At 40.8% G+C, this 26,996-nt stretch overlaps 1 protein-coding gene across 1 annotated transcript in view; it reads left to right on the top strand.

Annotated features, from left to right (window-relative positions):
- Window positions 1-26,996, top strand: part of LOC134079184 (interferon-induced very large GTPase 1-like) — a 75,477-nt gene that overhangs the window by 16,897 nt on the left and 31,584 nt on the right. Inside the window, exons 3-10 of the mRNA XM_062535380.1 lie at window positions 1,284-3,141; window positions 3,912-3,951; window positions 4,056-4,313; window positions 6,792-7,052; window positions 7,746-7,964; window positions 8,626-8,895; window positions 10,504-10,773; window positions 15,990-16,259. Coding sequence (XP_062391364.1) covers window positions 1,284-3,141; window positions 3,912-3,951; window positions 4,056-4,313; window positions 6,792-7,052; window positions 7,746-7,964; window positions 8,626-8,895; window positions 10,504-10,773; window positions 15,990-16,259 — 3,446 coding nt within the window. The remainder of the gene's footprint in view (window positions 1-1,283; window positions 3,142-3,911; window positions 3,952-4,055; window positions 4,314-6,791; window positions 7,053-7,745; window positions 7,965-8,625; window positions 8,896-10,503; window positions 10,774-15,989; window positions 16,260-26,996) is intronic.

Raw genomic sequence — 26,996 nt, forward strand, 5'->3', positions numbered from 1 at the left:
GTTGCTTTTTAGGGTCTACAAACTCTATTTTACATCCGATTTAATTTCTGAAAACATAGAATTGTTCAACACACTCTCCTGTACATCATAATAATTTTTTTTACATGATTTTGCCTTCTTGAGTGCTAACTTTTTACAGGTATGCCTGGAGCATTCAGCATATGGCCATTACTGTCACTCATGTTGAATTGATGATGTCATCAAGCAGTCAATATTCCAAATATAAGATGATACATATTGTTAATATATTGCCATGGACCTACTGAAACTGCCCTGAAGTGGATTGGTGTATATCAACATGATAAATAAGTAGAAAACAGAGTTAAAGTTACTGTCCACGCATGTGGATGTTGCGCATGAAAGGGCTAGAGAAGGGGTTGTTCATTTACTCCAGTAGATTATTGCAAAAATAGACTTGGTTGTGACTTCCGAAAAGATTTGGGATGCTACTTTGTTAATATTTGTTAACATGTACTTAAGTTGCATCTACTTATTGTAGGGTTGCACCAAATGAGGAGGAGGGCATTTTTATATAAAATAATTGAGACATAGTAAGATTAATCTGACAATGCAAAGCGCTATACAGATTGTACATGACAAATGTTGTCATGTATGGATTCCCAAGAGTACAAGCTTTCAAATGGTGTATAACATTACTATGCTGCATAGGACTGTGGTGCATACAATTGATTGTGAATGTTGGGGGGAGGTGGGGGAAAGGGGGGTTGTACCGTGGAAGGTACACTGTTCCATAACAGGTTTGCCCAGCATCCCTACCCCAATGTGAAAATGTTTAGAAACATTTAGGAGGGCTGAATTTCCTTAATTAACCTAAGGCTCCTGCACATTATATGTGACATGCATTGCGCTTGCCACTAAGTTGTTTCTGGTTATGGTATAATGTCACAAAAGGTTTTGTTGTGCTTGCCGCCAGGCTCATCGCAAGATACAATGATTTAAAGTGTGCTGTGATGGTTGAACTTTGAGAGTGCAAAAACGCCAAAGCAGCAAAATGGTGCTTGCTCTGTGCTTTGCTTTGTGCAGCAGCAGACTAGTTTTTCTACACACATGGCAGTGCTGTGCTATGAAACCCATTGCTTTCAATGGCTTGCATACTCAATATTGGAGAGTATTGGACTTTAGGTTCATCCATTGTCTAGCCTTTTACATTATTACAGACACACCAAAAAAAAATTGCATTAGCATTGTGTGTAATATTCTATCGGTAAAAATCTCTCTCTCTTATTCATAAATAACATAAGTTTTGTATTTACAAATTTCAGGCAACAGCACATGGCTCCCGTTCTACACTCAGGCCAGTTACAAGACCTCAGAAATGCTCAAGGGGCTTCAATTCATCAACAAGAAAAATGTTTTGTCCAGTCAGCTGGATTGACATCAAATCCACACAATCTCTCAAATGATCCATCAAGGTATCTGCCTCAAAACACAGTAAATCATCACTCAGGTGTACGAAGAGATAAGTCATCCATACACCAACAAGAAGACTTTTCATATCTATCAGCTGTGGGAAGAGAACAGTTGTTTGAACTCTCAAACACTCAAGGTTGTCAGATGCAACTGGCACAGGACAACCCAAGTAACCCTGCTTTGACCAGTTACCCGATGCAGAATGCCTCACATTTTTCAGTTCTGCAGCAAGAACAGCTACAACCCCTATCAGAGTCCCCAGGTCTGAAGAAAATCCAGGGTCTTGCAAATATTTCACGTCATGATTTACACAATCAACAGAACATCTTGGATTCTCCCTGTCTGGAGAGAGACCAGCGACAGTTTCATCAGTCACAGAGTAATCTGAATAATTCAGCTTTGTTCAGTAACCAGCTGCACAATGTCTCACCTTCTCCAGTAAAGCAGCAAGAACACCTTGTGGACTCATCAGGTCTGGAGAGAGATCAGCAACAGGATCCTTCAAATGATCCAGCTTTGCAGAAACAGCTTCTGCAGGAAGCTTCTGCAAATATTCAAAGTCTACAGATACATGACACACTGATTCGCTCAAACAGTTCTGCTTTTCACAGTTATCAGATACCCAATTCAACTCACATTCAACAGGACCTCTCAAACAGAACAGTGCTACAGGGAGTCCAGCTGCAGGAATGCACGCATAATCCATTTCTACCAAAAGATCAGCCGCAGGACTGCTCAAATAATCAAGGTCTCCAGGTGCATCATTCACAGAGTGATCTGAATGACTCAGCTTTGTTGAATTACAATGTCTCGTACAGTGTCTCACCTTCTCCAGTAAAGAACCAAGAAAAACAAAGGAACCTTTTGGATTCACCAGGTTTAGAGAGAAGCCAGGGGCAGGACATCCCAAATACTTCAGTGCTTCAGATACAACAGCAGCAGGAACATAGCATAAGTCCCAGCTCATGGCTAAACCAGGGCCTCTCAAATATTTCACTCCAGGAGACCCTACAACAACAGATCCTCTTCGGTCCTTCAGATTTGGAGAGAGACCCACAACAGATGCATCAGTCACAGAGAAATCTGAATGACTCAGCTTTGTTGAATTACAGTGTATCACACAGTGTCTCACCTTCTTCCGTAAAGCAGCAAGAATACCTCCTGGATTATCCAGTTTCAGAGAGAGACCAGCGACAGTTTCATCAGTCACAGAGTAATCTGAATAATTCAGCTTTGTTCAGTAACCAGATGCACAGTATCTCACCTTCTCCAGTAAAGCAGCAAGAACACCTTGTGGACTCATCAGGTCTGGAGAGAGATCAGCAACAGGGCCTTTCAAATTATCCAGCTTTGCAGAAACCGCTTCTGCAGGAAGTCACAGATGCTCAAAGTCAAAATATGCATCAGTTGTACCAGCCGTATACTCAAGCTGTACAGAGACATCAGGATGAGAACTTCTCAGATATGTCATGTCAACAGAGAAACCATCTGATAAACCACTCAGCCCAACCAGGTGTACAGAGACCCCAATATCTATTGAATCCCCTTGGTCAGCAGAGGGTTCTGGAGCAAAACCAGGGCCTCTGTCCACAACATCATAGAGGGCTGGAATTTTACTGCAGGACTGACAACATTTTACTCTGCTCACGTTGTTTGCTTCACGGTCATATAGGACATGAGATACAGGATTTGGATCAAGAAATAGGCCAGGTATATATTTTTAACCATTTGTCAGTTAAAGCAACACTAAAGAGTTTTTCGTACCTTAAAATAATGTTTCCAAAATCATTTCAGCGGTTCATCAGCAGAAACTACAAATTTGACTTGCTTCGATGTCGCAATACATCATACATTCATAAAATCATGCAACATATTCTACCTTGTCTGTTATTTGCTGGCGTGTGCAACAGAGGAAAAGTGCTTTAGTGTTGCTTTAAACGTTTTTATAGTCAGAAAAAAAGCTCCAGATAAAAGTTCTTGGTAACACTTTACTTGACAGGTGAGTTCATAACACCTTCATAGCAGCTGTCATAAACTGCATATAAAGCATTCATGACTGTTTCGTGAGACACGACTCAACATTCATACCAAACCTTTCATGAAAGTGGAAGACAGGACGATGACATCTTGTCAAATAAAAGTCCAACAATCGCAAAGCAGCATCACTGTTTTAGTTCCAAACCTCTTACCTGATCACATCACATCTGAGACATTGGGCTAGTTCAGTGCCAAAAAGACATGGTCAAGCAAATCATTTTTGTTTCATAAATATGTCAATGCCAATGCCAATGTCAATTTATTTGTATAGCACTTTAAAAAACAACAGCAGTTGACCAAAGTGCTGTGTTTGTTTTATAATGTAACCTTGCTATGAATGTGTTATGAATTCACCTGTCAAGTGTGACCAAATTCTTCATATAAAAGTCAGGTATTTTATCTTGTCTATTTATTTATTGTTAAATTCTTCATTTTTTTTGTAGGGTTCTAATAGGATGCAGCCTACATTACCCATCAAAGAAGGTATATTTGGCATCTTTGTACACTGAATTTGTCAACTTTGCATCAGCCTTTCCTTGTTATGTAAATACAATTGTTTTTTTTCTATTTTTGCAAACTACATTTAGTTCCTCCACCTGGGTTGCTCCAGTTTTCCTCGGTTCAGGCAGACTCTCTGACATTGACGTGGTCCCCACCACAGGGTCATGGGGCCTATAGATACAGAGTCAGCTGGAGAGGAGGCCAAGAACAGCACAGTGCTGTGGTGGTGGGTTTCGGTCTGGAGGTGACCAAGCTTCAGCCAGGAGAGAAGTACCACTTTGCTGTTGCCACTCTCAGTGAAGACGGCCGCCATAGTATATGTGTGGAGGACTCTGCATACACAGGTGGGATGTGTCATTATTGTGAAATTAAGCACAATAACTGGTTCACTGCTTCTCCTGTTGAAATGACCAGACACAGAACATGTCAAAACGGTCTATGAATGCCAATGGGGCCGTGGTAGCCATGGTTAGGGCTTGGAACCAAAGGTTAACTGGTTCGATCCTCAACCAGTAGGAAAAATGTGGGTGGGGGAAGTGTTTGACCACTGCTCTCCCATGCCCACATCCACAGCTGGAGTGCCGTTGAGCAAGGCCCTCACTGCTCCGCTGTGGCAGGCAGCTTACTACTCTGGGTTAGTGTGTGCTTCACCTCACTGTGTGCTGTGTGTGTTTCACTAATTCACAAATTGGGATAAATGCAGAGACCAAATTTCCTTCATGGGATCAAAAGAGTTTACAGTATTATTGGCATCCTCCAGAATTATTGGCACCCTTGGCTATAGTTGTCAAGGCGAAGACGAAAGAGATGGACAAGATGGACATTATACATTTATATGCTAGGCCTACTTATAAATGTTATTTATAGGCTATTTTAAAACTGAGGCATGCATTAATCTTAACCGGGGACGCTGGGTACATGTACCCATCACTTTTTGTTATCACAGACTTTGTCCCCACCACTTTTGACAACTGAAAATAAAATGTATTTAACAGAAATCTCTTTTAATACATGCCTACGCTTGACACTTTACTTACTCTATAACCGTACATGCACAGAGAAGATCGTGCATTTTGTAACATTGTAACAATGGATGGTCAGCTCTATGCGATAGGGCAGTGAGGGTGATTCATTGTAACCATCGACTAGTAGGCCTAGCTCCGCAAAATAAATTTCTAGCAACTTATATAGATCTAGGTATGCATGTTCATGTTGATTCAGAGATAGGCATAGGCTACCGTAGGCTACTGTGCGTCAAGCTACGACAGCATTTTATCATGTGGTGAATTAATGACTAACGTCAGTTTAACATGTGAGAACTTTTCAAGTGCATGCCGCGAATATCAAATAAACTCGACTGACTGAATCCCTTATATTTGTTGGCAACTGATCAAATATTCAAAGCCATGCACTGGTAAGGCATGGTAAGCTACGACCGGATAAACAACCAGTATTTAGTTTCACTGTCCTCCGCTGCTCACAGCGCAATTTCGATTAGCCTACGGAACTACGATTAAAAGATTTAAGCTTTGTAGGCTACTGTATTTCGTAGAGGGCCTAGGTATTAACTTTGAAAAATGTCTTTGCCCCCTGCAAAAGTAGGCATATAGCCTACATTTTCATGAGGATTACTCTGCAAACCAAAGCATACTAAGCAGGCATAGGCGCAATTGAATTAAAAGTAAGTAAAAGTAGCGATCTTTCAAAGATAAAGTTAATCAGAATCCTGGGATATGCCCGCTTGACAACAGGAGAGATAGAACTAATGGTGCATTCCAGACAGCATTTAAACTAGTGAGATGTGGGATTTATCCTACCTCCTGCACTGGAACGCCTGTCGAAGTGGGAGTTCCTACTCGCGAACTCGTATGAGCTCAACCTGCCCCGACCTCAACAAAATGAAGTGGGAGGATTATGGCGGCGCCCACGGAGACATGCTCCGTGAGGGGTAACTTCAAGGAATACGCTATAAACTTTAGGGTAGGGTTGTTTTAGACACGGTAATTAACTTGTTCATCATATTATGACTTAAAATTGTGTCAACAAAGAATACAACGTATTGTGAAAGTAACGTTATAACGTTATACAGTTAGCCTAGCCTAATATGCTAACGTTACGACGGTATGCTAACGTTACGGCGGTCACCCATGTTTTCTAAACCTCCCACTCCAAAATGCTTGGAACTCTTTGAAGTGGGAGGTAGAACCTTTCAGGTAGGGTAGGTCCCACCTCCCACTCGTTTGGATGAGGTCTGGAATGCAGCATATCGACTGGCTTTTGTCCGTAGCAACCAGCCATTTAGAACTAATGACTGGCCTTTGGCCATAGCAACCATCCATTTTAGAACTAGTAACGGCAGTTTTGTCCTGCAAGTAGAAAGTTGATATGTGGCGGAAAGTAGTCCCACAGTCAAGACAGTTTTAGCGATGTTAACGGACGCAACGGTGGAATAAAACTATGTTCTAAATATACAGGTTATGAATACAAACGGGAGATAAGCGGGATAACGGCCTTCGAGGTCGACCGGTTCGATGGAAATAATGGCACGTCGCCGGAGTTTTAGACTTCCACCTAGCCATTATTTACATCGAACTGGTCACCTCGTCGGCCGTTATCCCTTACTTATTTGCATTTAAGGAAACAGAAACAGCCTGTTCTGAAAGGGACTGAGACTGGAAAGAATGGAGCTGGTGATGTGTAATCTGAGGGATTTTTTTTTTTTTTTTTGCAAACAGCTTCAGGGACATGTTTTGTTCAAAAGCATAGTATAGGTATATTTTGACTTGTTGAAAAAAATAATAATATGGGCACTTGAATTTTAGATATCCCTGCACCAGAACGCCTGAGTTTGGATCTTCAGGGTACATATGCAGTTCTGAAGTGGATGAAACCACCTCAACTGAACCAGGTGTTATTCCAGCTGGATATCGTCTTAAGAGGACAACAACAAAGGACAATTCGCACAGATCAGATGGAGTACACCCTCAGTGACCTCCAATATGGTGCAGATTACACCATCTTTCTTTCCACCCTACTTAAAAATGGACGTCAAAGCAAACCCATCCATAAACGCTTTACGGCAGGTAATATTTGAATTTTGATGAAGTAATACACTGCAAAAATTTAAATCTAAATAAGTAATTAATTAATAAGTATATAACTCATATTATTTGAATAATATTATTTGTGAATGTATCTTTCTGCAGCACTGAAGACTATTACATTGTATATATTTACACTTACCTAGCACTTTCTCATAATATTATTATGTCTTAATTCAATAGTAGTTTGTCTTATTTTAAAGTGTCCATGTGTAACAACAAAAACATAAATTGCTGTTTAAGTATTCATCTGCATATTCTGAATAATGCAGTGACATGTGGTAGAAGTAGTATCTGTGTCATGACTTGTAAACGGTTTCTGTCCCTGAATTTAAGTTCAATGTTGGGCACGTTACTTAAAAAAAAAAGCAATTAGTTATAGTTACTAAATTAGATTAGATTAGTCTTAACATTATTGTCATTCTAGTACAAAGACAAGCAAACACAGATTAAAACATAGCTGTCAGGCTTTCCCAAGCTTCTCACATAAGCCTATTCGAATTCTTACTGTTTTAATGCTTTCCTGTAAAATATTCAGTAGCCTTATAATAATTGATTTCAACTATTTGATAATTGTGAGAAGTTGACTGTTTTAGAGCAGAAGACCAATGGGCCCCTGATAATATAAGATCCTGCTCACAAGCAAACAAACATGAATGAACATTTTTTGTGCAGCACAAGAGTATGGAGTCCTAGAGATGTCTTCAGTGAGATATGACACATCTCCTGGTCCCATCATGGCTAATCTCCCTGGGAGGGATCCAACGCATACATTCTCAGGCACCCAGAGTGAGGGCACTGGGCCAAGGCCATACAGCACAACCACTGGGAACTTGACTCAAGCTGCTGAGTTTCAACATGGTGGAGGGGCTTACCCAACTTCAATCACCAAAGGTATTTAGTAGGGCTGTCAATTGATTAAAAAATGTAATCTAATTAATTACATACTCTGTGATTAATTAATCTAAATGAATCACATATAAAATGCAATTGGTCATCGATTTTAATCAGTTATTTTATCTAAATTAATTAATCTAAATTAATCAGTTATTTTGACAGCCCTAGTATTTAGATAAACTGGACTGTCTTTCGATATCTATTTTCTGACCTTAAAGACTTACATTGACTGCGGTAAGACGAGTAAGCAACAGATACTTTTATCTGAAGCAACTTAAAAAAGCGGAAGTCGATTAATAATATACAGTACAACTACCAGATGTACACGTTGTTTATGCATAAACTTAAAGATGGACTTAATTGTAAATCCCCCTGGAGCAACTCAGGATTAAGTGCTTTGCTCAAGGGCACATTGGTGGTAGTTAGGAATTAAACACACAGCTTTTGTGGCTACTGCATGCTATCTAAAATTGTAGGTGAGGGGGATAGTGGTAGAAAAAGATTGAAGAAGAGGTAGTAGAGGTGAGAAGAAAGGTAGAGTGTCCTACTTATAATCTCTGACTACAAAGTAGTGTTTGTGCCACATAGAATGCGGCGTTCATATTACTCATTATGTGGTGTGTTTAGTTTCATTTTACAACCTTCTTAATCCTTCCAGAGATTCCAGTCCCAGAGTGTCTGACTGTGAGCTCGATTACTGCATCATCTGCTAGAATCAGCTGGGAAGTGTCTCCTGAGATGGAGCAGATTCCACACGGCTTCCTGGTCTCGTACCAAATTAAAGGGACTGAGCTAAAGTCCATCTCTACTGAGTCCTGCAGCGCAGACATCACAGGCCTCAAACCAGGAGCAAAGTACACTGTTAGAGTCTACACCAAACTCCAACAAGGAGGACGGAGCCAACCTGCTTCTGCTAAGATGAAAACAGGTGAGAGATTTGACTATCTGATCTCTTATTTACGTATGAAACAAATGGTGGTGAAACATCAGTGAAACATTGTTCAACATCAGTGTGTGACCTCACAAATGCACTTCTGAAAGAATGGTCAAAAATCCCATAACACTAGCGTGGCACACCCTCCCAGTGACGTAACACCTTCGGCTTTTGCTGTCGCTGGTCTGGTCAACTGCTAATCGGGAAGAATTTCTGAGTTCCCGAAATCTGCGGAACTGCCCCCTTTGGTCGAGAACCAATCAACTTTGAGCAGCTCCAACGGCTCTGGGTAGAGGTGTGTTCAAGGCAGAGGAAAGAGTGTTGTTATTGGTTTAAACTCGGCAAACCGCTTTCTGACATCGACCAGTAGCAAATCGAGGCACTTAAAGGAGGCGGGTCAACCAGCGCTTGGAGAACCGTGTTAGCACAGGCTCTTGGTCAGACTAAAGTCTCGCAGAGCCTTTGAAAGTCGATGGTAATCAGGCTACCATAACACACCCATAAACCTTTTAGAAAGCTATGCTAGTAACTGTACAGTTAGTCTTCGTTCTGGACTTTATGAATCTCAGCCTTGCTTGATAGCTAATATTACTCACTTCAGAAACTGATTTTTCAGTTGAAATATATACAGTGTTGTGCATGAACGAGTTCATAAGAACGCATTCATTGAACATGTTCATTTTTCTGTGAACGTTGAACTGAACGCAACACATTTGTAAATAATGAATTTCAATGTGAATTTGTTCAGATTATGTCTAATTAACGACGAACATCACTGTTGAGGTCCAATTAAACGTTATGGAATTCGTTTTGACCTAAGAAGTCGAGTGACACTATCTGCTCGCATTTAAGAAACATCATGTCTTTGTCACACTCATTCCACGGGCGCCACTCCTAAACTACAGCTTTGCACTACATAACCATACCCATGATCACATTACGCCTGATGCATTGTACACATATAAAACCGCTGCTATGTGAATGCAATCTCGGAAAAATTCTGCACTTGTCAGTGGTGATCGAGGGATGGATAACGTGTGTTCAAAGAGCCCTACAGTATGTCACTGAACAGTTCCATCGCTGCAGGTAATGCAGCAAGGCTATAGCCTCCTCCATACTCGCGGTGTAAAACACTCTTCCACTGTCAGGCATGCACAGCTGACAGTGCGGTCTCATTTATTAGGCGTCAATATCTGCCCAGCGAAACAAAGCCCAATTACGGACATTCAAATTGATGTGAACAACAGGTGGCTGTATAGCCTACATTCCGCATATGCTTCATGTCTAAATGTCCGCTACCGTCAGAAAGAGATTTACATTAAAATGAATTGGACTTGAACTAGTTCAAAATTAAAAATGGTGAACTATGAACGTGAACAGTTCACTTTGCACGTGTGTGAACTGAACTTTGAACTAGTTATTGAAAAGTGTGAACATGCACAACACTGAATATAAAAGGGTGAAAGATTACAGTATATCTGCAGATACCATTATTATTACCATTACACAGTGATCTCAGATTGTCTTTTTACAGCATTGTTGTGTAATGTCACTTGTACCATGAACGCTATTATGTTACAACAACCTTCTTAATCCTTCCAGAGATTCCAGTCCCAGAGTGTCTGACTGTGAGCTCGATTACTGCATCATCTGCTAGAATCAGCTGGGAAGTGTCTCCTGAGATGGAAGAGACTCCACACAGCTTCCTGGTCTCGTACCAGAGTAAAGGGACTGAGCTAAAGTCCATCTCTACTGAGTCCTGCAGCGCAGACATCACAGGCCTCAAACCAGGAGCTGAGTACATTGTTGAAGTCTACACAAAACTCCAACATAGAGGACAGAGCCAACCTGCTTCTGCTAAGATGAAAACAGGTGAGAGATTTGATTATCTGATCTCTTATTTATGAAAAAAATGGTTTGGTGAAATGTGGTGGAACACCTAATTTTGGGTGTTTTTGCCCGCATTGCACATCATCTACTCAGGAGGGAACTGCTCCCACATACTTTGGCTCACCATGACAAACCTGACCTCTACTGAAACCTGACACTCAGAGGTATTCTATGAAACAGTCTGTTTGACTGTGTGATGTACTGGCAAAGGGTTACAGAGGCTTGAATATTGTTTTCTCTTTCAGCCGGTAACATACATCTCTGGAACTGCCCACATTTGGGCCCTCTAGATCACCATAGAGCCTTGAAACACAACTAACACCTAACACCAGGTCTTGTGAACCTGTAACTCAAAGTAGATGACTATGGAGTAAAATATGGAGTTTTCACAAAATTATTTGTGTTGAAATACCTATGCGAGTCATTTTTAGAAATCTGCCAGAGTAGCAAATTAATATGTAAAGTTTTCCTTTTTCTTTGATTCTATGACTGTCAGTGTCATGCAAAAGTGGATGGAACTAGAATCTCCAGAATGGTAGCTTTCATTTGACACCAAGATTCTGTTTCTACCCAAAGGGGTTCTTGTGTAGAAAGAGTTTTATTGTTTGTATGCACCATCAAATCTCTGAATTCGTTTGGCCGAAATGACTATTTCCTTGTTTGAATGGATTTTGAAGGGCTTTTACTATGGTATATCCGGTAGTGTCACATATCAATCGATCCGTCTAACTCTTAGCTTTCCGGATGTGTCGGTCCCATCTCCGAGACTTGCTGCAGTCTCGCGTTATCGTCATTCAAAGCTGAGGTGCCTGATTGACAGCTTCCTTGCCCAATTCCCTCCGGTTACGGATATCTCGACAACCAAAGGTCGCAGAGAGACATGGGAGGGCTCTATGAATGCGAAAGGGGCAGATGGAGCAAGCGATCTTTGAAGCTAGGCGACGCGGACTTCCCTTTCGTAAACGGTCGTTGCCATCTGAAAGGGTCGATGCCATTCAACGACGCTCCTGACGTCATCACGTAAGGTCGGTCCTGTTATTATTCTGAAAAAATGGCGGAACATAGCAGTGCGTACTCCAAAAAAAGCCATGAAAAAGCCTACCTAAGTCCTGAATCTAACAGGTTTGGATTTTTAAAACAATTGTTTTGATGGAAACGTGGTGCTAAATTCTCATAAACTTTGTTCAGTTTATGAGAATGATAAAAATGATGGAAAATGATGTGGAGCAGACCATTACTGTATGGACTTGGTTTACCACTTCTGATGGACAGTCAAAATAAATATGGCTGCAAGCAAAAATGAGGGGGCCAAGCAGTGATTTGGCCCCCTCATTGTTGAAGCATGGTTTTGATACATGAAAGGATTGTTGAAATATGATGTAAGATCCATTGTCAGCTTGGCTGGGCCAACGGTTCAAAAGTTGCGTGTGTGAACGCATATCCAAATTTGACTTGTTGGTGACACGAGAGCGTTCGGGCTACCAGCGTAAAACTAGAAATGTGTATCTCCGCGGAGGAGCTGCAAGAGTGGGCTTGCTCACCGGGGGGCAGTGATGTAAACGCCTGAACAGTCCCCCATTCATTTCTATGGGGAAACGCCTCTGGTGGAGCATGGCAGAACTACAAGGGTCTAAAAACGGGAATACCGGAAAAACTTGCAGCACGCCCACTAACTTGGCAAAATTCATCATGGGACTGTCCCCAATCAGTGTGCCAAATTTCACATATTTTTACCAGATGGTTCTATGGGCTGTCTCCAGGGGAAGACTGGGACAAAAAATCGGCCCTGTCATTTTGGACCAGACCAGCCCACCTCATTCAGTAACGCACACATTTTCGATCTTTTAGGTCTCATGAATGTGTGTACCAACTGTGCAACTCTTTAAAACCACATACCTTAACCACGTACCTTAGGCAGTTTTATCTACTTTACTGCAGATGTGACTCTGATTCGACAAATAGTCAATCATGAAACCACAAGTCTACTTCTGCGCGATACAGAAGTCTGCGCGAAGTCCGCAAACATAATATTAGGCTATATGGTATTGACGTGTCCATAATACAATTTACAAAAACAAACCTTATTTCTGCGATCAGTTGAAGACCAGTTATTGCTCCACAGCCCTAAGTTTGTGTTGATTTGGGAGAGTGCAGCCTGCAGCTCTTACTAATTTGGGGAAAGATAGCTCCCTTTGGTAGACCATGGAAACGAAAGCACAGTGGTTCAGCTGTTTCGCGTCAGTACATTGCGTGTGCAGCGAAGGTTCGCATCTCACCCTTCCATGTCACTTTTGAGTAAAAGGAGACATACCACACATAACAATGGATTAGACCCTAAATTTATTTAATTACTTTACATCGAGTGGCCAGGAACACGACATCAGTTTAAATAATAACTCCACGGCATTACAAGGTTATTTCCACATTTCACTGTAGTCAGAAACAAAAGCATGTAGATTGCATACGGCAATCTGGTTAGGCACTCCTGACACTAACGACATCACCAACCGCAACTCCCAAGGTAGTCTACGGCACAGGTGTGACTGCCCAGTCCTTGTTTGCAATTAAGAGTTTGAGAGTTTGAACTACTTTTTCTAGAAACACCAAATCCAGGGAACTTTCAAGGTTGCGATGCAAGTTAGCATACCAGGCTTTCTGGAAACGCAGCCCAGAACAGTGAATGCTGAATTCTTAGACAGTGCTGTGCAGAGAATTAGACATATAGGCTACATAAATTGGCTTTAGTAGCCTATTCGTCATTGACGTTTTCTCTCCATGTTTGATGATGATAAACAACGCAACGTTTCTCTTACATTGCACTACACCGTGCAGGAGCGCTTCAAGACACGAACCTCGAATCCTCAGGTCAAAGTATGTAACGCTACCCATTGAGCTACTCAATTGCAGACACGAAAAGGTGCAGTTTCTTTGCCAGATGCTTTGAATGAATCTGTATGAAAGCACGTAGCCAACATTCGCAAAGAGCAGAAACAGTTTAATTTAATTTAGGCCTACAATGAGACATTACATTTAGTTTACATGCAGTGGTGGTTTTGATTGTCGGTGGCGTTATTGTATCCCTTAGTTGCAATGCAATTATTCCCTCGCATGACAGCTGTAACCGCACGTAGGCCTATATTTCACTTCATCGCGATGTGAAATGCCACTATAAAGCTGCATTCACATACGTCGCTACTCGCCCATCTCTGAGCGAGAACTGTCAATGTAAAGTGAATGTGTTCTAGCTGAATGTGGCCAGGACAGGCGATGCGAGGACTAGCGATGCGATGTGGGCGGGTACGAAGTTAAAATAATTCTAACTTCCAGCGATGCGAGTGAAGCGAGTGAAGCGAGTACCAAATCAGAATGTAGAATAGAGATGATTGACAGTTAACCGAAGCGAGGAGCGATGTGCGAGTAGCGACGTATGTGAATGCCCCTTAAGTGGTTTGTAAATATGTCTTAGTGAGTTAGGAGTCTTCTCAGATTATTTTAAGCTGTCCTAGGCTATGCCTCGTGAATAGGAGTCCTAAAATGGTAAAGTGCTACCGCAGACTGTACTGCCACTGGCGGTAAGTTGTAATACAGTTGTAATACATTTCACGCAGGGCGTGGATCATGCAAAGCGTGAGAGAAACGGCCATCACATTTCGACACCTACTGTACAAGTCATGTTAGTCAAGTCAAGGCTAGTATTGGGAATAAAAACAAAGAAATAAAAGTGGAATGGTAAAATGCAAGCATTTAAAACATTAGATCAAGATTAGATCTAAGAAAATTCAGTCGAAAATAAACTTGTCTTTAATCTTTTTTTGAAGCTGTCAGTTGTCAGAGCTTTTTTGATGTGACCAGGCAGCTGATTCCACAATTTGACAGCATAATGGCTAAAAGAAGCTTCACCACTCCTTGTCTTTACGGAGGGTTCAACCAATAAAAGTCTATCTTGTGATCTAAGGGGCCTTGTGGGTATATGAGGGTGAAATATATACAGTGTTGTGCATAAACGAGTTCATAAGAACGCATTCATTGAACACATTCATTTTTCTGTGAACGTTGAACTGAACGCAACACATTTGTAAATAATGAATTTCAATGTGAATTTGTTCAGATTATGTCTAATTAACGACGAACGTCACTGTTGAGGTCCAATTAAACGTTATGGAATTCGTTTTGACCTAAGAAGTCGAGTGACACTATCTGCTCGCATTTAAGAAACAGCATGTCTTTGTCACACTCATTCCACGGGCGCCACTCTCAAACTACAGCTTTGCACTACATAACCATACCCATGATCACATTACGCCTGATGCATTGTACACATATAAAACCGCTGCTATGTGAATGCAATCTCGGAAAAATTCTGCACTTGTCAGTGGTGATCAAGGGATGGATAACGTGTGTTCAAAGAACCCTACAGTATGTCACTGAACAGTTCCATCGCTGCAGGTAATGCAGCAAGGCTATAGCCTCCTCCATACTCGCGGTGTAAAACACTCTTCCACTGTCAGGCATGCACAGCTGACAGTGCGGTCTCATTTATTAGGCGTCAATATCTGCCCAGCGAAACAAAGCTCAATTACGGACATTCAAATTGATGTGAACAACAGGTGGCTGTATAGCCTACATTCCGCATATGCTTCATGTCTAAATGTCCGCTACCGTCAGAAAGAGATTCACATTAAAATGAATTGGACTTGAACTAGTTCAAAATTAAAAATGGTGAACTATGAACGTGAACAGTTCACTTTGCACGTGTGTGAACTGAACTTTGAACTAGTTATTGAAAAGTGTGAACATGCACAACACTGAATATATAAGGGTGAAAGATTACAGTATATATGCAGATACCATTATTGGGCCAATAGTATCATGCATCCCTGATGTAGGTAGGTGTAAATATGTGTTGTTCCACAAACCAAGCAGAAAAGAGGAAAATCTACTTGCACAATAGTATAGCATAGCATAATACACATTGAAGTGCTAATATAGAAGGCTAATACAGAACCCTATACCCTTGAGGACAAAGTCACAATGTAGCCTAGCCATTAACATGGCTAGGCAGCATCACTGTTAGTAGTGAATGCATTTGCATGCTACATTACACAGTGATCTCAGATTGTTTTTTTACAGCATTGTTGTGTAATGTCACTTGTACCATGAACGCTATTATGTTACAACAACCTTCTTAATCCTTCCAGAGATTCCAGTCCCAGAGTGTCTGACTGTGAGCTCGATTACTGCATCATCTGCTAGAATCAGCTGGGAAGTGTCTCCTGAGATGAAAGAGACTCCACACAGCTTCCTGGTCTCGTACCAGAGTAAAGGGACTGAGCTAAAGTCCATCTCTACTGAGTCCTGCAGCGCAGACATCACAGGCCTCAAACCAGGAGCTGAGTACATTGTTGAAGTCTACACAAAACTCCAACATAGAGGACAGAGCCAACCTGCTTCTGCTAAGATGAAAACAGGTGAGAGATTTGATTATCTGATCTCTTATTTATGAAAAACAAATGGTGGTGAAATGTGGTTTACAATATACAGTAGTTGGTTGCTGGAAAATGATGTGGAGCAGACCATTACTGTATATGGACGTGGTTTACCACTTCTGATGGACAGTCAAAATAAATATGGCTGCAAGCAAAAATGAGAGGGCCAAGCAGTGATTTGATGTAGTGATACTACATTCACATTCATTCATTAAACTGACAATTTTATCCAGAGCGACATACAAATGTAAATTAAATTAAACACAACCGCAGAAGCTGGGAACCAAACACCCAACTGAACAGGCTACAGAATGATAGCCCTGCTCCTTAACCGCTACACTACCTCTGCTATTATTCTGAAATAGATGGGATCTACTTTTGGTTGTTTTAAGAGAACTACTTTCCTGTTATGCGTATGACTACATTTGATGTAGCACTAAGCAGCGCATTGATACAATAGTTAGAGAGTTATAGTATACAAGTAATTGACTGACGTATACTGAAGTGAAGTTAACCTAGTAAAGACATTGTCACTTTACTTTGGTGTTTATTGATTGTTTGTTGTGAAGTGAAGAACACAACATCCACCCAGTTAAAAGCACATACAACTATGCAAGAGTGTCTTCTACTACACACTATTTTTACTATGTTTGTTCATAGTAAACAGACGCATCTATTTTATATTTTTGAATTTATAGTTGCAATAGCCATGGGCAGAGGTAGTGTTGTGGATAATGCACTGGGCTAGCATGCTGTAAAAATCAAGAGTTGGGGGTTCCATCCCCAAGTGCCACCATTGTCGCCTTGCTCTTTAATTTCATTAATATTGTAAGTCTCTTTGGATGACAGTGTCTAAATAAATTAATAAATGCTACTGTAACCTTTATAAATCATTTGTGAATGTTTAGCAAGGCATATACAGTCCTCACTTTAGATGAGCTCTCAAATATCATTAACTAACCACTTGTAACTCCTGAGTTAATCTTGAATTACAGTATGAAAATTAACATAGGAGTAATACTTTACAAATGATTATCAAAGCATTTACTAATAGTTTGTAACTGGTTCATAATAGGGAAATGATTTCATTTATAAATGGTTGTTTCATTATTTATAAGGTATAAACCATATATTTACAAACATTTGTTTCATTTACTATGAACAAACCATTCATAGCTGTGTGAACAAATGCTTTACTGATGATGAATTATGCATGAACAATAAATTACTAATGATGAACAAACCATTAACTAATAGGTAACAAATGCTTTATAATGTATTAATTGTGTGTAGTTATAAGAACAAATGTCGGACTCTGGACTGTCGGCCCAAATAGCACCACGGCCCACCAGGAAAATGTCCCGGCTGTCACAGACATGTGGACTCAAGTCACATGACATGGAGTTCAGACTCGTCATGATTTTAATGACCTCAGACTCAGCTTGATAAAATTCGGCTTGACTTACGGCTCAACTTGGACTTGAATACTATGCTCTCGAAACTTGATTCAGACTTTACCTCTTTGACATGTTTCGAGTCAAAAACACCCCAGGGACACATTCACTTTTCATGGAAGGTCTGCATAAAGTGCTAAATAAATCACGGCTAATATTGTCCTATGTTGCCACCTGACTAAGTGGCTAACCTATATCCTGATCTGATGATATTCGTAGTTCTATAGTTTGTAGGACTATTCTTTTTTTTGTGTTACCATGGTAAATCTGGACCAGGAACGTCAGAGCCAGTCAGCTTGTTCTACTGCTCTGGGCTACACCATCAAATAGGTCTATAAAATAGGGCTGTCAAAATAACAATCATTTTGATTAATTGTTTACAGAAAGAATAACACATAAAAAAAAATAACTCTGATTTATCACATTTTGTAGTGTCATTTGACCGAGTGCTGTCTGGCTATTGACAGTAGGCAGACAAGAAAGCACTGCTTTGAATGAAACATTTATCCTACATTTAAAAAAAAAAAAAAAAACATCCAGACCGCTCCTGTTGACTGTTAAAGGTAGATGTAGATGTGCGCTTTGAGCAAGGTGGTATACACTCAGGAGGAGTCAAGAAGTAAGTTTGAAGATGGGATTTTTTATTGTTTCCCAAATAAGGCCAATATTTGGCAATAAAAGTAATGGAATAAAAAAAAGAAAAATAAATACTTTCCATAAATGAAATAAAAGGTTGACATAATAGTCAAAATCATAGCAATAACTGAATTAAGCCGGCAATACCAATAATAACCTTGTAGCAGGTCACAATGGGGAGCACAAAGGACCCATGTCCTATCAAATGCTGCTCTCCCAATAGTCTGGCAAACAGACACATAAATAGGCCTAAGAATTAACCCTGAAATTGGTACATACCAACTGTGAAGAACATGCAGGGGTGTTCTAGGCAATTACAAGAGTAACAGGCTAAGGCAGCCATAATAAACATTCCAATAAGCTAGAATTCTCTCCAGTATGAATACTCTCAACATCGCTCACTTTGGCATAGCCAAAATCTATAAGTACAGCGAAATTATTAAATATCTAAACTTCGGGTCACTTCCATTTGACCCGGAAGTTTAGACGACAATTTAAACAGGACAACCGCGGCACACATTCTCTAAACAAACACGGACGTAAGACGAAACACTGGTAAGACAAACATAACGCTATGATAACATTTGAAACAAACAAGCTAAATAAACGTACAGATAAAGACATTTGTGTTGTGTGGTTATTGCAACGGAATGTAAAGTGGCAAGTAAATGAGTGTAAACAGTAAGCGATGTAATATGATGGTGGATGCTAGCAATAAACCACCGTAGTGTTAGATGGTTATGTCGACTATTTAAAACAGCTACGGGATTACGGCAGAGGTGTATGATGAATGACTGTAAACAAGTGATTTTAGAACTATATGAAGGTCAACTGAAAACATAGACACGTTAGACAAACACAGATCAAAAGTAGGCTACAGAGGGATTTTAACAAGGTAGCGTATCGCTACCGTGACGGTACGCATGCGACCCGTCACATTGACATTAAGAAATTTCCGTTGCTTACCATAAGAGTTTATCAAGTCTGAAGCCTCAATGCAAAGAAATCTAGAGGTAGCAGTTACCACACCTCTTGTCCACACGCCTTGTCAAAATTAACTTTGCTAACTTAGCCTACGTTTGCTTAGCCTACCTTATGACCAATTAACTAATGACCGATGAACCACCTTTCTAAATCATCGGCATTTGTAACACACTTAAAACACAATGTCTTCATGTATGTTGAAGGTGTTACATTTATATTCATTCCAGTAACGTCACACATAAGGCTACATTTCCGTTCACACTTGTATGCTGCTTTTCTTCATCTCGTTTTAAATCTTTTTCTAAACTTCTTGAACTTCCCTTTTTATTATCCTGGACCACCTACTGGATAGAAAAGGCAACAACTGTGTGATTATGTGAATAAAAATCTACAACATGATTGGCAAATCATGGGGGGTATTACCACACATTACTTTGGTGTAAGAGCAGCCTACTGCACTTGTCATTGACAGAGTGGAAACAGAGTCAATTCCATTTATCATGCAACAAATCTTACACCGGGCACTAGACTGGACATGGGCCACATCCAGACCGTGGGCTTTCCCAGACCAGCCCACATAAGGTCCATGTAAAAACAGTAGTCAAGAGCCTAGCATAGAGATACAGTAATGTAATCAACATCGTTGCTTTAATTATGAATATGCATATGCGATCAAACATGATTGCGCATTCTTCCACGAGTTGCCTAAACAGCCAGCCTACTGCTCTGCCTTACAAATCAATCAAATAATAGAATAGGCCTATATAGCCTACTAAAAGATGCGAGTTTGAACATTTGCAAATGCCACCATCCCGATGATTAAGCAGGTTTATTTCCTATTTCCGAAGGACTTTCCCCTCTTGTAATCTCGTTATCATTTTGAGATTTCATTCGTTTGAACGGCAAGATTAAATCGACAGGTTTTTCTTTAAAAGTTGTCCACGGCTTTAACAAGCCTTGGACCTGGATCTGTTCAAGTTGAAGTCAACTGACAGTGATACATGTTGAAATCTCTGTGATCTAATTTAACAGGCTTGATTTGCGTAAAAGTTTAACTATATGGTGTTAATTCAGGCTCATTAAAATAACACTGAGGGGGGTGGGGGGGGGCTGCGTACTTTATAATTCAATCCTGCAGGTACCTGGTTTGTGATCGTTGTGACATACACCTAAACGGACAATAAGTGGTGACTGACTTCAATAGCACAGCATAGGAAAGAGATGCGCAACTTTCTGCTTATCCTGTTTGAAAAGGTGTGGTATGATGACGTTTTCACAAGCGAGGGCATGTCGAGGTGTAATGCGGAGAGGCTAATGGCCTGACTGAATGCAAAGGTGAGGCTTGTGGACCCGGACTACTACCAGTTGGCCCCCAAGTTAGCCTGGCCCAGCGGTCTGAAGCATCATTACACATTATTCACATCAACCACCGTTCACACAGATTAACGTGAGTGAAAACAAGACTCCTGTCTCTCTTTCTCTCCCTCTCAGGGGCGCCTGGAGGATTGAATTATAAAGTACGCATACTTTTAATAGGCTAGGCCTACTGTATTATTTGTTTGATTTGTGAGGCAGAGCAGTAGGCTGGCTGTTTAGGCAACTCATGTAAGAGTGCGCAATCATGTTTGATCATATTTGCGCGTTTCGGAATGTTCGAATTCGCCTGCATGCGTGTTGTGTGAGAAAGTGTGCGTGTGAGTCCTGAACCACAAATTCACATAGAAGTTTAATTAAAATTTACAAAATGTAGCTCTTTTCAGCAGACATCGCAAACATACAAAATTCGCAAAACTGAGAACATCAGGAGACAAGCTACTACTCTCATATAATTTTAAATACTTGCGCCTATGCCTGCTCAGCATAGCCTATTGCTCTCTCTCTCTCCCTCCATCCAAGGTACATGGTTTAAATGAATAAATGTATGACTACTACTACGCATGCATTGGCTGCTTGAAAACAGATTAGGTTAGGCTTCGTTCCAGGTCCGTGATAATGTGCGCTGAAAAATGTTCAGCACACTGTAGCCTATTAAATGAATAGAAGTAAATTTGGGAAGTGAATTAGAACTAGCCACTCATTCATTTTAGAGCCCAAACCCGAACTGCGAGATTTTCTACTCCTCTCAGTTCGGTCGTGTCAGGCTCGAATCACAGAATGCCTGCCTCCGTTTTAAAATATTATAAATAGCATTTCTAAGTAGCATACAAAATGTACTGTCCATCTTGTCCATCTTTATTCGTCCTCACCTTGAACTGACAACTATAGCCCCCCCCCCATCAAACAAACAAATAAATAGGCCTAAGCATTTGTCACTTGGCTTCCTCAGAAATTTTCCCTACGCCTCACCACTGACTGTACGCTACCTGGTGGTTGTTTGGGTACATTGCCATAGCCTCGAAAAACTCTGCTTGACAGCCTAAGGGATTTTCTGCGGGATTGCCATGTGAAAACGTCCATTCTCAACCCTTACCCACTGTAGGTGATAGGTGATGCGTGACTTGACTGACTGCCAACCAGTGGAGCTGTTGGAGAATGAGAGTGATACAGTGGGTACGGGTTGAGAATGCACCTCTCCCGAAGAGATCCCGCAGGCTGTCAAGCCGATTTTTTTCGAGGCTAAGGCAATGTACCCAAACAACCACCAGGTGGCAGAAAGTTTCAACCCGCATTTCAACTGCATTTAATAATGAAGACCGCATATCCGTCAATAGTCGACTCCTTAATCTCATTTAATCATTAAAATGAAGGTGATGACTGGCGAAATTAATCAAACAACGTTTCAATAAACCATTGTTGAAATAAATGAAAATGGTTATAGAAAATTGCCTACAGCCTAACATAGGCAACGTTGGCGGTCCTGTCCACTGCTTCTCCCGAATTGTGTTTGGGAAATTTGACAACAATCAGCTTAAATGTCAAATCATATTTATTTCTCTTTGTCGCCATGGTATTGGGGGAAATGCGGAGAAACGAGATGGTCAGTCCTCGTATTTTTTCTTCACGTTTCGTTATAACAAAAATATATAGGCTAAGTAGTTAAAGTCTTCTTCCGTATTGAACAGACGCTCGGCATGTCAGATTGCAGTTGCAGAGTTTTCGAATGTTTCCGACATACCCCCACTCGGCAGCATTTAACTTTTTTTTTGCAAACAACGTGCCATTCCGACATGAGGTCATTAAAGAGTTACTTTACCCCATAACTCTACCCACTTCACATTTCTGAAAAAGGCTTTCAAAATAGGCAAGACGTTCTGAAATTTGGAGAGGTAGTGCAGCACTGCTGCAACCAATCAACCATGGTCATTTCGTGTCAATCTGGGAATGAGTGCTGCAGACAATGGCTTATCACAGGTAGGCTAATCAGGGTAGCAGGTGTTGGGGCTTTTTAGTCCTAATTTGTAACGACCCGGTGACGTAGTGTTGGACTAGAAGTGCAGGACAACGTCAGCATTCCAATAGTATTTTGGACCAAAATGCCATGGCATGTTTCAAACTGTAGTATGCGCGGAGAGCAATATCTCCAATACAAAATCAGACGAAATGTTACTTTTGTCGAGAAACACGATTTTTGTCAATATTAACCCTGGTAATAGTACAGTTCACCACTTATGAGTATTTTCAATCAATCCACAGCTCAAAAAACCTATTTTAGGATGCAGTGACCCTTTAATAGGCTATTAATGTCATAACTATTAGGCTATCATTAGGCTTACTACTGTATGCATGGCTTTAGGCAGCTATGAGGCCACTGATAATCTGGACCTCATCGGTTTTGAGAGCTGGAAATACATGTGTTTGCTAAATATCCATATATTGTTGTGCATGTTGCGTTCGCGACTCGGGGAAATGAAAGCAGTTCTGTATAGAAATTGCAAGTTTTCATGGTGATCATCGGCTTAGGTGATTGTGAAAGCCGATTGGAAATACATAAGTTTAGAGCAAACGTTTCAACTATGTTTGCCATGGTAGACAAAAACACTCAAATAAAACAATAGCCTAAAAAATAACTGCATGCGTAATGGACACGGCTCTATATCCTAAATATATTTCGAGGTTCGCCATTTGGTAGTATGACCTATCCTTACTGACAATAATTTAGATTGAGCACAACTAAAGCCTACCTTACATTGCCAGACTTTGCAAAGATTTGGAAAAGATTTTTGAAAGACTACAGTCTCAGACCCTCTCACATCTAAAGACAATTCATTGAGCTTTTAGTCACAGGCCAGTCTCAGATTAGGATTTTGCAAAGACTGTAGGTCACTATTTACAAGACTGCTGCTAGATTCCTTAAAATTATTTCCATCGTGCACTAGGCTACACGTCATCATCAACAGGAACTCACGTGATAGCCTACTCATATCAAAGTCATTTTTTCGCGTTTCTGCAGCATTGTTTCATGTGTGACATCCCTAACAGATACAGAGCTGTTCTGTCACGTAGAATAATTATACTAATAATTTATAAGAAATGAAATAACAAAAAATCATATAAGCTACAGCTGTTGCCTATTTTGCCCCTTCCTGTTTCATGTTGGACCTAGGTCACGATTGGTCTTTAATGTTCACGTCACTATTTGCATGAGCCACGACTGAAAAGACTTCCGATGATATCAAACATGTTTGATATTGTCGTAACGGCAAAACTAGAAAAAGACTGCCTCCGACGGACTTAAAACCGCTAAGATTGGCACCTTACACTAAACGATTTAGATGACGGGAGCGCGCCGAGATTTTAGTACAACTCCCAAGATTTCCGCCCGATTTTGGAAATGTAGTCGCCGACTGTTAACACAGACCAAAATCGTGCAATGTAAGCCAGCCTTAAAGTTGCACAAAGGCAAAATACAGTCCTAAGCCTATTATATATAGCCTGGCCAAATTAGCCTATATTGTAGATGTACAAAACCAGCATTTGCGTGCGTGCTTGCCGGTGAGGTGTAGCCTACAAAAATGAGCATAACATCTGATTATTATGGCTATATGATGGTAAGAGAAGAGTTGGTTTAAAATTCAAGTGTAGTAAAAAAGTTTGTGCACATCCCAGGTTAACACTAGAAGCGCCGCGCCGTTCTGACCCACCTAGAAGCGCCACGCCCCGGTCATTTGACCGCTTTGACAACCTACTAGAAGCGCCGTGCTGTTGTGAACTACTTAAAGCGCGGCGAGGTGGTCAAATGACCGCTGAGTCCTTAGACTGGGAGGCTTTTACTTACACATAATGATCGCTAAATGGCGCTTCGTGCACGAATCAAATAGTTTGGTCATAAATTCAGTTTGCACTAAGCCATGTGTCATTCGTGTCAGACCGTGTTGTTGATAATCTGTGGTTGTTTGTTTCATTATGACATACAGTAAACGTTTGAGTTATCTGTTCATGTATTTGTGTTGATTTGTGTTGTTTGAGGTAAAAACTTTGGAAGAGTTCTTGAACAAACCTTAAGCAAACTTTACTTTCAACTAAAATGCTCTAAAAGTGAATGTGGCTAGTTCTCATTCACTCCCCAAATTCACTTCTATTCATTTAAAAGGGAGAAGCATCTTATAGGGTCTAGCTACCTCGGAGGGAGGGAGATAGAGAGAGCTTTGGAATTGAGCTTTGGCAATATTGTTCATGAAACTTTCATGCCAATAAAGCTTTATTGAATTGAATTGAATTGAATTGAGAGCTATGCTGAGCAGGCATAGGCGTGAGAAGTAGCATAATTTAAAATAATGAGTGAATGATATTCTCAGTTTTGCGAATGTGTAGGCTATGTTTGCGATGTCTGCTGAAAAAAAGCTATAGGCCTATTGTTTCTACAGTTTAAGCTAACTTCTATGTGAATTCGACATTGAGCATTGAGACACACATTTTCACATGAGTGATAAGCAGGGCTGTAGCTCACTGGTTAGAGCTTCGGATTGAGCATGCAAGGGTTGCTGGTTCGAGCCCCAACCTATTCATAACGGAAGTCCTTTTGAACAAGGCATCAATAAAGTAGGCTATATTTTATTCTTTTCTATTCACATAACTACACGCACGCTGGCGAATTCGAACATTCTGAAACGCGCATATGCGATGAAACATTGCGCATTCTTCCACGAGTTGCCTAAACAGCCAGCCTACAGCCTAGTAGCTATGCAGGGGACAGATAGATGGGGTGGGGGTGGGGAGGCAGTTAATTGTCCTCAATGCCTCTGTGATGTCTGTAGCCTAGCCTAGACGAGTGAATGGGGGAGGGGGGATGATCGGTTTCAAATAGGCTGCAATGACCCCGAAGCCATTTGCTTTGAGAACGGCTGGCTGATGAAGTTGTTGGCTGGCTAGCTGGCTCAGCCAAAACCTTAATGCAGCCGCCACAGTTTTCATGACTGATAATGGCTTTAGTTGCCACTTCATGTCTACAGATGTGTATATTGTATTAGACATCAACACACAATGTTATTGTATTGTTTTGGACAACGTTCTGCACGTTTCACTTCAATGTAGACTGCATGCGTTCATTGCGTTGTGAAAAGCGCAGCAATCTCTGGAAAGAAAACGGTGGAAGTCGCAGCAGTAGCCTAATAGCATATCACCTGTAAATCCATCTGTTCCAGAATATTTGGTTCATATCATCAATCTTTGGTTTTGGTGTTTGTGCAACCGGGCCCTGACGATTTAACAAAAGTCTGAGTACCCCTACGTAGGAATTAGGAAAGTATGTAAGGTGAGATCAAAATCAGGCTACTTTGTTTGCTTCTTTTCCCCATGTCATTTTCATTGGTCGTCAACTCACTGTGAGTCCTGTGTATCGTAGCAACGAGCACAATACTGATGTGGTGTGTCCAGTGGGAAAATCTCATGCAGGCCTGGTTTCTAAGCTATCGTTTATTTTTTCGCGTGTCACTATGATATAATTATTTTTAGATGCAAAAAGTCCAACTGGCTTAGTCAAAGTTTGTCAGATGGCGGCTCAATTTGGCTCAGAAAATGATTGGCTGGCGAAATTATTTTTCGTTAATGGTAGGCCTAAACAGTATTGTGATTCATCCGTTTATTTCAGATAGTTTGTTATTAAAAACCATTAGCAAAAAATAATTGTTCATCGACGTTGAAAAACGGTCAGTGATTCAATCGATATAAGATTCTGTATTTCGCTCCTGCCAAGATGTGAACCCGAGTCTCCAGCGTTGCAGACAGGGGTGTTAACGCTGCGCCACTTGATATTGTATAAAAGCTATGTTAGGATAGGTGCTTGACTTGACGTAACTCAGTCAGTCCAGCAAATATGTAAGAAAATGCTTATACATTAGTCTGAGCTTTAAAAGATAGCCTACAAATAGAAAATAAGATATACAACTATGAATGTACGTAGGCATACGCGCCCTACGTACATAAATAGGCTACGACGAAAATATTTTTCTCACATGTTGGCCTGTCGCAACGTTTTCAAAACAAACTCGCATTTTACCACTGTAAATCGCCTCCATAGACTATGCCATGTAAATGAAAAATAGTTATTAAAATAAAGCACATAAGGCCCCAGCCGTGGCGCAACTGGCTGGGGCAGCTGCACCGCACGCCGGCGACCCGGGTTCGATTCCCGCCCCGTGGTCCTTTCCGGATCCCACCCCAGCTCTCTCTCCCACTCGCTTCCTGTCATTCTCTCTACTGTCCTGTC

Source organism: Sardina pilchardus, chromosome 4 (genome assembly GCF_963854185.1).
Source record: "Sardina pilchardus chromosome 4, fSarPil1.1, whole genome shotgun sequence".
Lineage (NCBI taxonomy): Eukaryota > Metazoa > Chordata > Actinopteri > Clupeiformes > Clupeidae > Sardina > Sardina pilchardus.